General features: G+C 53.8%; 1 protein-coding gene across 2 annotated transcripts; it reads left to right on the forward strand.

The window, feature by feature from the left end:
* The first annotated feature begins 382 nt into the window (after positions 1–382).
* Positions 383–15,570, forward strand: PTMA (prothymosin alpha). 2 transcript variants are annotated; one of them, XM_056850041.1, is made up of 5 exons: positions 383–431; positions 5,506–5,577; positions 7,141–7,231; positions 12,739–12,812; positions 15,515–15,570. In XM_056850041.1, exons 1-5 carry the CDS (start codon positions 387–389, stop codon positions 15,560–15,562), a joined length of 330 nt encoding a protein of 109 aa, XP_056706019.1. In that variant the 5' UTR covers positions 383–386; the 3' UTR covers positions 15,563–15,570. The 2 variants fall into 2 exon arrangements, with proteins under 2 accessions (XP_056706019.1, XP_056706020.1); XM_056850042.1 differs by having other exon boundaries at positions 7,144–7,231.
* Positions 15,571–15,837: the final 267 nt, after the last annotated feature.

Here is a 15,837-nt window from a genome sequence, read left to right on the forward strand (position 1 = left end):
AAGCGGCCGTGCCCATTGTTTGCCCCGCCGCCAATCGCCGGGCCCGGCTCGGAGCGGCGCGTCCAATGGGGGGCGGGCGGGGGGCGGGCGCGCGCCGCCCACCCCTCTATATTAAAGCCGGCGGCGCCGCGTGAGTCTCCCACTGGCTCCGTCCAAAGCCATCTTTGCATTGTTCCTGCCTGGGCCGCGGGGGCTGGCTGGCTGGCTGCGGTGGGGGGCTTTTTTGGGGGTCGGTTTTTGCTTTTCCATCTCCCCGTTTTTGTCGCGGTGCGCGCCGTCGGACCCCTCTGTTTGGGAGCGGATTGCCTTTTATTTCCTTTTTTGTGCGCAGCGGCTTTCTGCCGTCTCTCGGCCCCGACCCTCTCTCCGCACGCCGCCCCCCAGCCATGTCAGACGCGGTCGTGGACACCAGCTCCGAGATCTCCACCAAGGTGAGGAGGCTGCTTTCGGCGCGGCTCGTGATGGATGGGTGCCCTCCGACGATCCTCCCCCCGACGATCCTCCCCCCTGCCTCCCCGACGTGCCCCCCTTTGTTCGGGGGCAGCGGCTCCGTCGCGATCCCGGGCTTGTTTTGCTCGTTGGGAAGAAATCGGGCTGGGGGGGGGGGTTGGGGTTTTTCTCTCTCTCTCTCTCTCTCTCTCTCCCCCCCCTCGAGGGAGCGGACGACCGAGGGGGTCCCCGGCGGCTGACTTCGGGGGGTCCCCGCTTCTCTCGCCTGGGCGCTCCTGCCTCGGAAAGGCGCGCTCTCGTTCCCGGGCGGGATGCGGCCATTCAAACGGGGCTCGCCGGGCTGGTGACAGACGGCGCGAACTTCGAAGCCCCTTTCCCGTTCGCCCTCCGCTTAAAAGCGAGGCGGAGAAGGGGGGGGGGAGGGACCCTCCGTGCCAGGCGGCTGCGAAGAAGCAGGCATGGAAATCTCTCTTTCCCCCCCCCCAGTGAAGCCCCCCCCGGCCGGCGCCCACCTGAAAGCGAAAGGAGCGCGGCGGGCTGCCCTCGGCTCGCCTTTGTGAGCCGGCTTCCGACGTACTTCGGTGCAAGTTGGGTTTTGTGTGTGTGTTTTGTGTGCGTGTCTCTCTCCCTCCCTCCGACCCCTTTTCTAGCTTCTTAATTTGCTTGGGCTAATTGCACGGAAACAACTTTACGACCCCCGACGGCAGCGGTAAAAATCGGAAGAGGGTTTGTTTGGGGGGGGGGGGAAGGTGCGCGGGGGAGGGGGAAGGGGGGGTTTGGCGCGGGCGCCTCCTCGCCTTTGATGGGGAAGCGATCGAAGCCGCCCGCCGAGGTTTGCGGCCCTCCGTCGCGGGTCCTTTGTTTCGCCGGGCGGGAGAAGGAAGGCGGCGTGCGGCGAGCGAGCGGACGGGGCGCCTCCCGGGAAGCCCCTCGGGGTGGGCGATCCCCTCTGCCTCCGGCCCCCCGCGCCCCCCTTGTGGCCCGGAAAGGGCTTTCCCTTCCGATAAGGGGGGGGGGACGACGACGGCCTCTTTCTCCCCCCTGCAGTGGCTCTGATTCGGATCAAAGCTGGCGCAAACGAGGCGTCGAACATTGCGGAGCTACTTCGCTTCCTCGGAGACCCCCCCCCCGAACTTCAGCTGGTCCCCTTGAACTGGGATGACCTCCTCTTCTTCATCCCCCCCCTCCTTCGACGATCAAAGTTGAGGAAGTCGCCTGGGGGGGGGGACAGCTAGCAAAAGGGCATCGACGGGGGGGGTTTCGCCGGGCGAGGGCGGTGGAGGCCCTTCGGCGCTGCTCTTCGCGGCAAGCTGGTCGCCCCGCCAATCCCCCGACAGGGACTCTGCCTGGGGTGCGGCCGGATACCTTGTGGCCGGCGGGACGGTGCGCGGCTCCTCCGGTCTCGTCGGGGGAGGGGGGGGGGAGAGGTGCTGGCGGCTTGTAGCCTCGCTCCGGGTGGGCGCCCTCGAAGGGGGCCGAATGTTTTCTTCCGCGGGAACCCCCCCCCCCCCGAGGGCTGGGGGAGCGGGGAGGCAAGGTCATGGCTCGGCACGCGCCGCCCCCGCCCCCCTCCTCGACGGCCGGGGCCGCGGGAACCCGCCAGCGCCTGTCGCTGCGGCCGGCAGCCGAAGGAGAGGGTCCCGCTTCTCGGGGCTGCCGCGATTGACCGACTTTAGGGGTGGGGGAGGGAGAAGGGCTGGCTTGAACTCTCGAAGCAAGGTGCCTTCGGAAGGCCAACCCGGATTAAGAGTTTGGCGTGCAATCTGGATCCTGTTTTTTTTTAATAAAAAAAAAGTATTCCGGTTTTAGTTCTTTTTGGATTCTTGGCTTTTACTCCGTTTATTTTGGGGGGGGGTGCATTTCTCTTGTGTGTGTTTTTTGGGGGGTGCAATTCTCTTGTTTTTTTTGGGGGGGTGCATTTCTCTTGTGGTTTTTTTGGGGGGTGCATTTCTCTTGTGTGTTTTTTTTGGGGGGGGGTGCAATTCGCGGGATTCTCCGCGTTCTATCCTTGGGATATTTACGGGGCGGCCCACAGGGGGGGGCAAAAACGGGATTGGGAGTGTGGAGTGATAACCCCCCCCCCACACACACACACACACACACACACACTTGACCCTATTTTGGGCCTGAGGACCCTCCCCCTCCCAATGTAATCCTTTATTTGCAGGGCTCCCTGAACCTATATGGGGGGGGTGCATGTAGCCCCTCCCCCGTCTGCCTTCTTGCACCGGCCAAGGCCCGCAGCCGCCCGGGGCCAGGAGGGCTCGGCCTCCCCTCCCCGGGCGGGCGGCTGCGGCTTCTCCCCCTCCCGAGCGCCGCCCCCGGCCGCAGCCCGCGGCGAGCGCCCCACCACGTGCCGCCCTCTGTCCTCCGCGCGGCCGTCTCCGGCCTCCGCCCGCGCGGGGCCTCTCGGGAGCGGTAGTTCGCCCCCTCCCCCCCGCGCCGTGGACGATCCTACGCTGGAGGGGAGGAAAGGAACTACGTGTCCCGGCATGCCCCGGGAGCCCGGCGGCGCCTGCCCAATCGGAGGGGCGCGGAGTGTGGCGCGCGGTTTTGAAACGGCCCAGGGCGCGTGGCTGGAGCGCCGGCGTCGAGAGGCCGGCTCGGGCGCCCCCTAGAGGCTGGGAGGGTTGCTTGCTCGCCCAGGGCGTTTGTTTTGGACAATGGTCCTGGTATTAATAGGAGTATCCATTGCGGGTTTGCAGGGGGGAGGTTTGCTCCACTTCAGGAACTTTTGCCACTGATTTTTATTTTTTTCAATTGAAGGCTCTCGTCATTCCCTTCATGCGTTTTGACAGTGGGAGATCTTGCCTTTGCAAATGCATTATGGCATTTTCTTTACGTAAAGGAAGTGGAAATGCTTTACTAGTTAGTTTCACGTTGACTTTTTCAACTTATCCCTCTTCCCTTCTTGACCTTAGGCAGATCATGAGAGGGAGGGCAACTTGGCCATCTTCTGGGCATGGAGTACGGGTCACTGGGGGTTTGCAGGGGTGGGGGCAGGTAGTTTGGAATTAACTGCATTGTGCAGGGGGTTGGACTAGATGACCCTGGTGGTCCCTTCCAACTCCATGATTCTATAGGGGATTGAATAATTTGTTAGCCCTGTCTTGCTGTATTACATTTCACTTTTTAAAAAATTTAAAAGTGCATGGGTTTGGGCAGGTCCCCTTTGCCACGCTGTTTTCTCTTGCTCTTGCAAACCATGCTGGTGCCACTATAATTAGAGGCTTCTGCCTGGCCCTGGGCAAAAAAGTTTCAGCATCCAAGTATGAAAGCTGGCCGTTGCTTCTTCTCCGGAGCCTGTTGCAGTCAGGGTTGTGCTAATTGCGTGGAGTGAGTTAATTTTCCAGGGGGCAACTGGAGAGATGGAAAAATCTTTTGATGCTTGTGGCCTTGAAGCATTGGCGCGACCCCTTCGCCGCAAACACTCGTCATTTGACCAGAGAAAACTCCCTCTAGAGTGGGAACTGCGGGGCAGAAAAACTCCTTCCAAAAATCAACATACTTCTTTGGCTTTCCCCTTTGGAGTCTATCTAGATTTGCGCTCTAGAAGATTATCTGGGAATCTCCCCCCAACCCAATCGTGTCTCTCTGTGTGCTGGAAGATTTCCCCAAGCCGGGCAGTGTGTAATGGTTGAATCCATGCTTCTAACCTGCCGGTTCAGCAGCAAGATACCTTTGTTTGGGCGGGGGGATGCTTGCCAGTTAGTACAACAGGCGTGTGGGAACGCAAGCGGTTCGAGGGGAGAGAGCCGTGCGGCGAAGACGTTGGCCCGTTTCTGGGCGATTCAGTTGGCTAATCCCATCGCCGACTTACCCAGAAGCCTCGGCTGCCCTGAGCGGCTTAGCCGGCACGGCGTTGCGATGGCCGGCAAAATAATCTGAAGTCTGTCCTAATCCAAAGGAAGAGCGAAGAAGTCGGGGGGGGGGCAGGGGGGATTTCCCGGCTGTATCATGTCAATGTCCGACCTTTGTGGGGAGCGAAACGAGGCATGTAATGGTTATGGGGGACGGAGGCCAGAGGAGTATCCATGGCCTGGCCACCTTCAGACGCTCGGCGGCCTTATAAGAGGCAAGCAGTCGGGATGCGGCTGTGGGAAAACCCCTTTGCTTTGCTGCAGCGAGGAAACCCACCTTTTGGGACAGGAGGCTGTTGTGTTTCTCCGGCAGCGTCCTTTGGAAACGGGAAGCGGTCTTCTCGGCCACAGATCAGCGCAACAGTTAAACCCGACTCCGGCAGCATCTTAAAGGCCGACCAGCTTTTCAGGGTACAAGCTTTTGAGAGTCCGAGCTCCCTTCGAAGGTTTGTACGCTGAAAAGCTTGTTGGTTTCTAAGGTACTACTGCTCTTGAAACTTAACTTCTACTGCAAACCAAGACGGCTTCCCTCTGGCTTGTACCCCCCACCCCAAAACTGTACCCCAACTTCAGAATTATTTCTGGGCTTGTGTGTATGATTTGTAGTCTGTTGGCGTTGATCGATCTGGGTTTCCATGCAGGCTGCTGGTACCTGCAGTGTTTGCTGGGGGAGGATCACCTGAACAAAGTAAGACAGGAGAAAGAGCCATTCCCTTGTTGGAAAAGGCTTTGTTGGAGAAGATGTTTAGCGGAGGACCTGCGTGTTATTTTGGGCGTGATTTTCCTGTTGGGAGTGTTTAGGAGGTGAAGGATCGCATTAGTACAATATCCGCTAGAGCGAGCATCCGATCTAAATATGTCTGTCGGTCTCTAAACTTTCTAAGCGGAGCGTGTCCGGGTGTGGTGGGGGGGGAGGGCAGCCGTTTCCCTCTAGCTCCTGCATCCAAGTTCCTTTAGCTCCTGCGTCCAAAGCCGTTCTGCCCGAGGGTGGGGGAAGGAAGAGGTCTTGTTCCCACACTTCTTCCCGGCTGCTTCTGCCACTGTAATGCGCTGCTTGTTTTTCCAACTTTCCTTGCGGTGGGTGGGGGGAAGAGGAGAAGGAGGGCCTGCAGCTCTCCCCCCCCCCCCCCCGCCAAAAACAAACCAGTCTGGAATCCTGGTGACTCAACTCTGGTTTATTTCTGTCCCTTTTAAGGACTTGAAAGAGAAGAAGGAAGTTGTGGAAGAGACAGAAAACGGCAGAGATGCACCGGCCAACGGTAACGCGGTAAGTGTCTCTGCCGGGTGGGGGGGATGTTTGTAAGTGAACACCAGCCAGGGCCAGTGAAGCGCATTGGGGCTCGAGTGTCAAGACTGAGACTTGGGGAAGACCTGGATTCGAATCCACGCTAGCCACAGAACGTATTGGTTGACTTTGGGCCAGTTGTTTGGATGTTGTAAGGATGAAATGGAGGACAGGAAAACGGTGTGCGATTCTGGAGGAATGGGAGGATTAAAAAAAAATAGAGGCTGCCTTATATGTAGCTAGTATATCCATTGGAACGTCTGTCCAGAATCTCAGGGAAAGGCTTTCCCACCCCTGCTAGTTGGGATCTCTTTAAGTTGGAGGTCTCAGATTGGACTTAGAATCTACTGCAGATGAAGTTTGAATTTGCCCCTTAGCTGTGGTTTCCCAGTACGCGCATTCGTTCCTTACCAGAGTCTGCAAAGAAGAAGCAAAGTTCCATCTCTTTATTTCCTCCCCACCCTCTGATTTAAAAGTCCTGTTGATGGAAGTGAAAGAGCAGAACCGGGAGTGGGTGGGGCTGAAGGCTTTTATTAAAATGCAAGCACAGCGGTGTTCAATAAAACATCAGAGCATCTGACTCTCATGCTGTAATAGTTTGAAGGCAGCATGAGCATTGAATAAAAAGAAGCAGCCCCAGAGATCGACTTCACCAGGATCCTCCCATGGAGACGGGAAGTCTCTGGCGGCTGGCTGTTAGTTTTGACCACCCACCTGGCCCCCTTCTTTGTCACTGCCCAAGGTTTTCCCCTTGCCCCACGGCTTGAAACTTGGTTGGCAAGCTGCCCAGACACATAGTTGCTTTTAGCAAAAGGGGTCTGTAATGTTTGGCCTTTCAACTTAACAGACCGAATTTTGATGTCACGAGAACTTAAGAAAGGCCCTGCTGGATCAGACCCAGGCCCATCAAGTTCAGCAGTCTGTTCAGTGGCCAACCAGGTGCCTCCAGGAAGCCCACAAACATGGCGACTGCAGCAGCAGCATCCTGCCTGTGTTCCACAGCACCTAATATATTAGGCATGCTCCTCTGGTCCTGGAGAGAATAGGTATGCATCATGACTCATGCATTTTTTACTAGTAGCATTATCCTGCCTGTGTTCCGAAGCACCTACTGTATTAGACATGCTCCTCTGATCCTGGAGAGAACAGGTATGCATCATGACCAGTATCCATTTTGACTAGTAGTCATGGATAGCCCTCTCCTCCACGAACATGTCTACTCCCCTCTTAAAGCCTTCCAAGTTGGCAGCCATCACCACATCCTGGGGCAGGGAGTTCCACAATTTAACTCTTGCGTTGTGTGAAGAAATACTTCCTTTTGTCTCCTTTGAATCTCTCACCCTCCAGCTTCAGCAGATGACCCCGCGTTCCGGTATGAGAGAGGGAGAAAAGCTTCTCCCTGTCCGCTCTCTCCATACCAGGCATAATTTTATAGACTACTTATCATTTGTCACTGGAACATTTCCTGGGAAAAGGAGGCTTGTAAGCAAGCAAGCAACCACTGATCCCGCGTCAGGTTTTTAAGTGGTGTTTTGTTTCTGCAAGGAGAATGAGGAAAACGGGGAGCAGGAAGCAGACAACGAGGTAGACGAAGAGGAAGACGAAGTTGGCGATGACGAGGAGGACGAGGAAGAAGGTGACGGTGGTTTTCTTGTTTTCCCCTCCGCCCTCCTTGCAAAGCAGCCCGGCCTGTTTATAGAGCTATGATCGGTTGTAGAGGGCAGCGGCTCCCCCTAGTGGGCACTCTCAGTGGGGCGCAGGGCAAGAGACCACTTTCTAACCAGGCGTCCCTCAAATATATTCCAAAGTGTGTCAACTCGGCTTGGGAAGATCTTATCTTGGGCAAGAAATAGCTCTGGTCAGATTTTCATCCTGTTTGGGGCCAAACTGGAATCCACTTTGAGAGTTTGCCTGGTGTTGACCGAGAGCCAGCGTGGTGTAGTGGTTAAGAGCGGTGGTTTGGCGTGGTGGAGTCTGATCTGGAGAACCGGGTTCGATTCCCCTCTCCTCCACATGAGCAGCGGAGGCGAATCTGGGGAACTGGATTTGTTTCCCCACTCTTACACGTGAAGCCAGCTGGGTGACCTTGGGCTAATCACACTCTCAGTCCCACCTACCTCACAGGGTGCCTGTTGTGGGGAAGGGAAGGTCATTGTAAGCTGGTTGCTTCTGCCTCAAGTGGTAGAGAAAATCGGCATGTAAAAACCAGCTCTTCTTCATGGGGGAAGCTAAAGTAGAAAACTCGTTTGCTATGAAATTAATTCAACATTTGACAAAGTGCTGAGCTGGAAAAATATAATTCAGATGGATCTTTAAAGCGTGCCTTACTGGCTCCTAATTTATTTAAAATTCTGGAGAGTGGGAATTGGGGACAACTTTCTCAAGCCCAGTTCAGAAATCCCATCTGGGTCAAGATGTTAAATGCTTCTTGGGGTGTGTGGATGGGTGCATGCATATATCTAGATGATAACAGGCTCTTATCATGCAATACGCCGCTTTCCGTTCCCACGTGGGTGGTATTCCTCTGCTGTTGCTCTGACGGAGCCAGCAGGGCTGAAAGGAAATGTGGGTCGCGCACAGTTGCTCTCTTGTAAACAGAACTGCAGGAGAGGAATTGCTACATCTCTCTGGGGACGACAGCAGCTCTTCCCTCGTATGTTGGTTGGGGAGTTTGTAGAGGCGTCTCTGTAGTCTTGCGCCCTTGACTCGATGACAGGGGGTTGGATTCATGTCACAGCTTTATGTTTTGAGAGCCAGCATGGCGTCGTTGTTCAAAGCAGTGGACTCTGATCTGGTGAACCAGGTTTAATTCCCCACTCCTCCACAGGAAGCCAGTTGGGTGACCTTGGGCTAGTCACAGCTGTCTCGGCCCCACCTACCTCACAGGGTGTCTGTTGTGGGGAGGGGAAGAGAAGATGATTGTAAGCCGGTTTGATTCTTCCTTAAACGGCAGAGAAAGTCGGCGTATAAAAACCAACTCTTCTTATAAAACATTGCTCAGTGGAGCAGAAGCACATTCTCCCCCGATGTTAAAAGCCTTCCAGGGCTCTGGAAGTGATGTATGCTCACATCACCCATGTCTAACCTGCACGCAACAAGCATGGCTCATCTTGCATAAATAAAGAACTTGGGTTCCCTACTTCCTGTTCTGTAACTAGCGTTTCACGGTTGCTCCTGATGCTCTTGTGGGCTGGCGCACATCTTCACACGTTGGCGTTGCGCAGACCGTTCGACCCTGGCCCCCTTCCGGTGAAGAATCCTCTTGGGAGCGGGCGCTGCCAGCTGGAGCCAACCCCCTGCGAACGTCCCACCGCTGCGCATGAGGGTCTCCTGTGGCGTTCAGGCAGCCCGGCCTAATTGGGTGTTTGTTGCCGGGTGGGAAATGTTGCTTGGATACGGTTGCCATGGAAGAGGAGAAGGGGTGGGAAACGGAGCTCGGGAGCCACGGTGACAGCCTTGACCTCACCTGCTCGTGCTTAGGATGCGGCAAGGATGCTGAGGTTGCCTTTGAGCTGGTCCGGAGAGCGGGCAGTGGGAGGGAATCTCGCAACTTGCTCCTCTGCACTGGCTGCAAGTAATTCCAAGAACCCGCTGGCTGCGTTTCACATGCTGGGCCCGGCCTTGAGCGCCGTGTCCCTCCTTGGACTTCCCTAGTGCTCTATGTTTAGGGTTGCCAGTTCTGAGTTGGGAAATACCTGGAGATTTTTGGGGGGGCAGAGCCTAGAATCATAGAGTTGGAAGGGACCACCAGGGCCATCAAGTCCACCCCCCTGCACAATGCAGGAAATTCACAACTACCTCCCCCCTCCACACCCCTAGTGACCAGAAGATGGCCAAGATGCCCTCCCTCTCATCATCTGCCTAAGGTCACAGAATCAGCATTGCTGACAGATGGCCATCTAACCTCTTCTTAAAAACCTCCAGGGAAGGAGAGCTTACCACCTCCCGAGGAAGGCTGTTCCACTGAGGAACCGCTCTAACTGTTAGAAAATTCTTCCTAATGTCTAGACGGAAACTCTTTTGATTTAATTTCAACCCGTTGGTTCTGGTCCAACCTTCTTGAGCAACAGAAAACTCGGCACCCTCCTCTATAGGACAGCCCTTCAAGTGCTTGAAGATGGTTATATCCCCTCTCAGTCTTCTCCTCTTCAGGCTAAACATACCCAGTTCCTTCAACCTTTCCTCATAGGACTTGGTCTCCAGACCCCTCACCATCTTTGTTGCCCTTCTCTGGACACGTTCCAGCTTATCTACATCTTTCTTAAATTGTGGTGCCCAAAACTGAATACAGTACTGTAGTTGAGGTCTAACCAGAGCAGAGTAAAGTGATACCATAACTTCGCGTGATCTGGACACTATACTTCTGTTGATGCAGCCCAAGACTGCATTTGCCTTTTTAGTTACCGCATCACACTGCTGACTCATGTTCAGTGTTTGGTCTACTAAGACCCCAAGATCCTTTTCACACACACTACTGCTCAAACAAGTCTCCCCCATCCTATAGTTATGCATTTGATTTTTCCTACCTAAATGCAGAACTTTACATTTGTCTTTGTTGAAGAGCATTTTATTAGTTCTAGCCCACTTCTCCAGCCTGTCAAGCTCATCCTGCATCTTGGCTCTGACTTCTACCGTATTTGCTACCCCTCCCAATTTAGTATCATCTGCAAATTTAATAAGCATCCGCTCTATTCCTTCATCCAGATCATTTATAAAGATGTTGAACAACACAGGGCCCAGTAGCCTGAGGAGGCGGGGTTTGAGAAGGGGAGATTCAGTAGAGTCCAGTTGCCCACAGCGGCCATTTTCTCCAGGTGAACTGATCTCTATCGGCTGGATATCAGTTGTAATAGCGGGAGATCTCCAGCTAGTACCTGGAGGTTGGCAACCCCATAGGTGTTCCCAGTTGCTCAGGTCCCGTCTGCCAGACTCAGCCCAAAGGCCAAGAACATGAATACCCCAGTAGTTTGCCGCATGTCTTCCCAGGACTTTGCCCTCCTGCGACCGGTTGGCTTCCTTTCCTTCTTCTGGGGCTGTAGAGAAGGATCAAGCCGCCTCCTGTAGCTAATCCTACCTGTTTGAGCTGGCCGGCGTCCCGAGGGAAGGTGGAGGGATTACTCTTCTGTTCAGGTGCCTCTAATCTTTCTTCTCCACCTTCCCCATGTCGGTCTGCGCGGGTGAAAAATTATCCCGATTACTGGTCTAAATGCAGAGAGGTTGGAAACAGTCCCGCCTGCTTAGCCCACGGGGCTTCAGCTGGAACACAGTTAGAGCGGTTCCTCGGTGGAACAGGCTTCCTCGGGAGGTGATAAGCTCTCCTTCCCTGGAGGTTTTTAAGAAGAGGCCAGATGGCCATCTGTCAGCAATGCTGATTCTATGACCTTAGGCAGATGATGAGAGGGAGAAGGCCCCTTGGCCACCTTGGAGTAGGGGGTCACTGGGTGTGTGTGGGGGTGAGGCAGTTGTGAATGTCCTGCGTTGTGCAGGAGGTTGGACTAGATGACCCTGGTGGTCCCTTCCAACTGTACATTCCAATCGTAGTCCGCCCCCCAGACCCTGCCCATCTGTCCCCAGGTCCCCTGCCCAAGCACAGCCTCAGTCCAGGCTCTGCGCCATGGACGGTCAGCAAAATCTGCACTCCCAATTAATTCTGAGTCACGGCGCTCACTAATGAACCCTGGCTCTCTCTCCTCATTAAAGGTAGGCTCCCAGTGGAGGGGGGAGGCAGAAGTGATCGTTGGGGGGGGGGGGCGTGAATCCAGAGAGCTGCTTGGATGCAGGCTGCTCTGGCTCTGCTGGGCTTGGACTCCCAAACAGGCCTGTTTTGGGACCCTTCCCCCTTCCCCCATGTGGCCTAGGCCTTTCCAATCTCTACTGGAAACTCGCCTCGCACAGTTCTTTGCCCTACAGAGCGTTGGTTCCAGTACGGTTTGATCATGGAAGAAGAGTTGGTTTTTATACTCCGCTTTAAGGAGACTCAGACCCGCTTAAAATCATCTTCCCTTCCCACAAACAGGCACCTTGTGATGTAGGTGGGGCTGGTAGAGTTCTGAGAGAGCTGTGGCTGGCCCAAGGTCACCCAGCAGGCTTCATGTGTAGATGAAGGATTGGATTTGATGGCCCTGGTGGTCCCTTCCAACTCTATGATTCTAGATGCATCAACAGTTCCTAGCCATGAAAATTAAAAAGAGCCTCCTTGTCTAAAAGCAGCGTACCTTTGAATAACAGATGTGAGAACTAAAAGAAGAGTTGGTTTTTATACCTAATTTTCTCTACCTTTAAGGAGAATCAAACCAGCTTACAATCTCCTTCCCTTCCCCTCCCCACAGTACACCTTGTGAAGTAGGTGGGGCTGAGAGAGTTCGGAGAGAGCTGTGACTGGCCCAAGGTCACCCAGCAACCTTCATGTGGAGGAGTGGGAAATCAAACCCGGTTCTCCAGATTAGAGTCCGCTGCTCTTAACCACTTAACGACTCGCCAATTTCCTCCTAGAAGTCTGAGCTTAGCCTGGATTCTCAGCAGTCCTTCTCTAGCGTGTCGCGTGCAAGCCCCCTCCTACTTGGCAAATCTCCCGGGAGCGGTGTGAAGCCCAAGAGACGGCTGTGTTGTTGAAGCTTTGCAGGCGTTGTCGGTCTTGATCAGAGAGGGAGGTTCCTGGAAGCTTCCTCAAGAGTAAGGCGGCCAGAGCGGGAGCCCTTGTAGCTTCCGGTGAAATGCCCGATCCAGGTTTTTAGAGAAGAAGAGTTGGTTTTTATATGCCGACTTCCTCTACCCACTGAAGGGAGACTCAAACCGACTTACAACCACCTTCCCCTCCCCACAACAGACACCCTGTGAGGTAGGTGGGGCTGAGGGAGCTCTGAGAGAGCTGTGACTAGCCCAAGGTCACCCAGCTGGCTTCATGTGGAGGAGTGGGGAAACCAACCCGGTTCTCCAGAGTAGCCTCCGCCGCTCATGTGGAGTAGTGGGGAATCGAACCCGGTTCTCCAGATCAGACGCCACTGCTCCAAACCACGGCTCTTAATCACTACATGGTGGCTGTGTCGTTGAAGGATCCCGAGGAGTTCCTATTGGGTGGGGGGCGGGCGACTTGTATCCTGGGTCTGGCTCGGCCCACCCTCACTCCCCCCACTTTCTGTCTAGGGGAAGAAGAAGATGGCGATGAAGATGACGAGGCAGAGGGCGCCACAGGCAAGCGGGCAGCTGAGGACGACGAGGTAAGTCGCCAGGCCTTGTCGAGACAGGATGGGCACGGCTGGGGGTTTGGATTCCGTGCAGGTTTGTTGGATATTTGCAGGAAGCTTTCCAGCCAATACCAAGTTTCTGGGGGGAATCATAGAGTTGGGAGGGACCACCAGGGTCATCTAGTCCTCCCTCTTATGATCTGCTTAAGGTCACAGAATCAGCCTTGCTGACAGGTGGCCATCTAGCCTCTGCTTAAAAACCTCCAGGGAAGGAGAGCTCACCACCTCCCGAGGAAGCCTGTTCCACTGAGGAACCGCTGTAACTGTTAGAAAATTCTTCCTAATGTCTAGATGGAAACTTGATTTAATTTCTGGTCTGACCTTCTGGGGCAACAGAACCATCCTCTATGTGACAGCCCTTCAAGTCCTTGAAGATAGTTATCATATCACCCCTCAGTCTTCTCCAGGCTCCTTCAATTTTTACAGTGTGCCTTGTTCTTGGCCGCATTAAATATGAGGACATTGATTCATAGGGTCACCAGGACACACATAAGTATTTACACATCTGGGGTTGGTGGGTATAAAACTATGCCTCACAGATGGAGAACAGGTCCATCTTTGGCTGTTAGCTGTGATGGCAACATGGAACCGGCATGTTCACAGGCAGGGGGCAGGTCTAGGGGTGTGTGGCTTTGTCTTGTCTGCCCTACTTGCACCGGGGGTGGGTGGGCAATTTATGGGCCACTGGGGAGAATAGGTGCTCAGAGGGTATCTTTTTGGTCCAGTGGTTACAGCTTCTGGAAATAGCTGTCAGCCAAAGAACCATCTCCCTTCAGTCCCTGGGAGAAAGTTGGGCTGTAAACAAAAATAAATCTCGGGGGGTGGGGGCACACACCGGGAGAGAGATTGTGAGGCTGCCTAAGTCTGTAGGACCAGCCCTGGTACATGGTAGCTTTCTAGGTGTAGCCCCCACCCCCTGCGGAAATGAGGATCCATCTGCTTCCATGCACAGGGAAATATTTGGTGAAGTGACTGTTTTGCACCCATTCTGGGGACCAGCACCATGCTCGGCTCTGCCCCATTAGCTCCACACAGGTGCAAAACCGCATATTAAGTCTGTGCCAAACTCTCTGGGAGAGACTTGCCTCTCTCAGCACAGTTCAATATTGGGATCTGGCGTCAGATCTCTTGCCAGCAGAATGGACAGAGGAAATCTTTGAGCTGATGAGTTCACGAGGATAATTCTCTTCCTTAGGCAAGAACTTGATAAATATTAGCAGGTGCTAACTAAGCCTACAGATACAGGAAAAATGTATGGGATGAAATAGCACATCTCCTAATATTTCTCAGACTTAACAGAACATATAATCGTAACATTTTCTCTAAGGGTGCTTTCATGCATGCTGAATAATGCTCGTTCATTCCACTTTCAATGCACTTTAATGATGGTTTGCAGGTGGATTTTGCTGTTTCACGCAGTAAAATCCAGCTGCAAAGTGGATTGAAAGTGCATTATTTGGCATGTGTGAAAGCGCTAAGGCAAATTAGGTTTTGAGTGGATTGACAGAATGCTCTGTAACGTTTGAGGGTCCTGCGTGTAGGCAGTTCTGCTAGGGTTGCCAGCTCCAGCTCAGGAGATTTCCTGGAGATCTGGGGGCAGGAACTGGGGAGTGAGCTAAGCAGGGGGTTGTTTCTATAGAGCCCCACCCTCCGAAGCAGCCTTTTTCTGCAGGGGAACTAATCTGTGTCGTCTGGAGATCAGCTGTAATTCTGGGAGATCTCCCGGTGCTGCCTGGAGGTTGGCAACCTTGATTTGCCCACCCAAGGAAAATGATCTTTGACTTGGAAGCCATCCGCAGGAAACTTTATTGGGTTGGGAACAGAAATTAATATTTCTGACTTTTAACACGTGATCCGTCTCTGAGTAAAACAGCTGGTCCCTAAAGGGATTACGGAGACCAGGGACAGGTGGACTAAGATGCATCTTGATAACTCTCATTAAATTCCCCAAGCAAGGTTAGGAGGCTAAAATTAGCCCTTGTTGGCAATTAAAGAGCAATAAATCTGATTTTTTCAGCCCCCTCTAATGAGCTGTCTGGTTGAGTGACGGTCCCAGCCAGCTGCTGAACGTTACAGGGGTTATGAACCTACAGAAGAATACCCAGGCTGACATTCGTACACAAGACGACAAATAAGTTGCAGAGGCATTCTGAAATACCGTAAAATAAATGGGATTGTTTTAAGGCACAGGTAGAGGTAGCAGGATGTGTGGACACAGATAGCTGTGCATTGTGGTGTTGGGCAAGGGTCTGGGTTCGGATCTCCCCTCGGTTGTGTGGCTCGCTGGGGCAAGTCGCTTGTAAACTAACCTACCTCGCAGGGGTATCAGGAGGATAAAATGGCAACCGGGAGAGCATTGGAGTATCATGTGGAGTTCTGGAGGCCTCACTTCAAAAAGGATATGGACAGAATGGAGCCGGGTGCAGAGGAGAGCGATGAGGCTGATCCTGCATTGAACAGGGGGTTGGACTAGATGGTCTTTATGGCCCCTTCCAACTCTTTATGATTTTATGATATGCACCTCTCTCTAATCTGGTCACACCTAACAAAAATATCCCAGCTCAATTCAAGCTGGGTTTGCGGTCTCAAGCCAAGGTCTCCTGTTCCAGAAGTGCATTGGATCAGTGCCTTCCCGGCTCATTTCACCCCAACACTGTTTTTTACTCTCTCTGCAGGACGATGATGTCGACCCCAAGAAGCAGAAAACCGACGAAGATGATTAAGAAAGAGTTGGGGGGAAAAACAACAATTTTTTTTAAAACTTAAAGAGGAAAAAAAAAGTTTTTTAAAAGGCCAGCGTGACCCACCACACCTTTGGAACATCCCGTTGCAGACACGCTTTCCCCTCCCCCCCCTTCTTGCTGTGGTCACTGTCACCTAGTAGAGCGTAAAAAGCCCCGCGGAAACCAGCGAGCCGCCGCCAATCAACCCCCCACCCTCTTTCTTTGGAAGGGGGAAAAGTAAAAAGTCTCCCTGACATTGCTGCAGGGGGACAGAT

The sequence above is a fragment of the Euleptes europaea genome, chromosome 5 (genome assembly GCF_029931775.1).
Source record: "Euleptes europaea isolate rEulEur1 chromosome 5, rEulEur1.hap1, whole genome shotgun sequence".
In the NCBI taxonomy this organism is placed as follows: Eukaryota; Metazoa; Chordata; class Lepidosauria; order Squamata; family Sphaerodactylidae; genus Euleptes; species Euleptes europaea.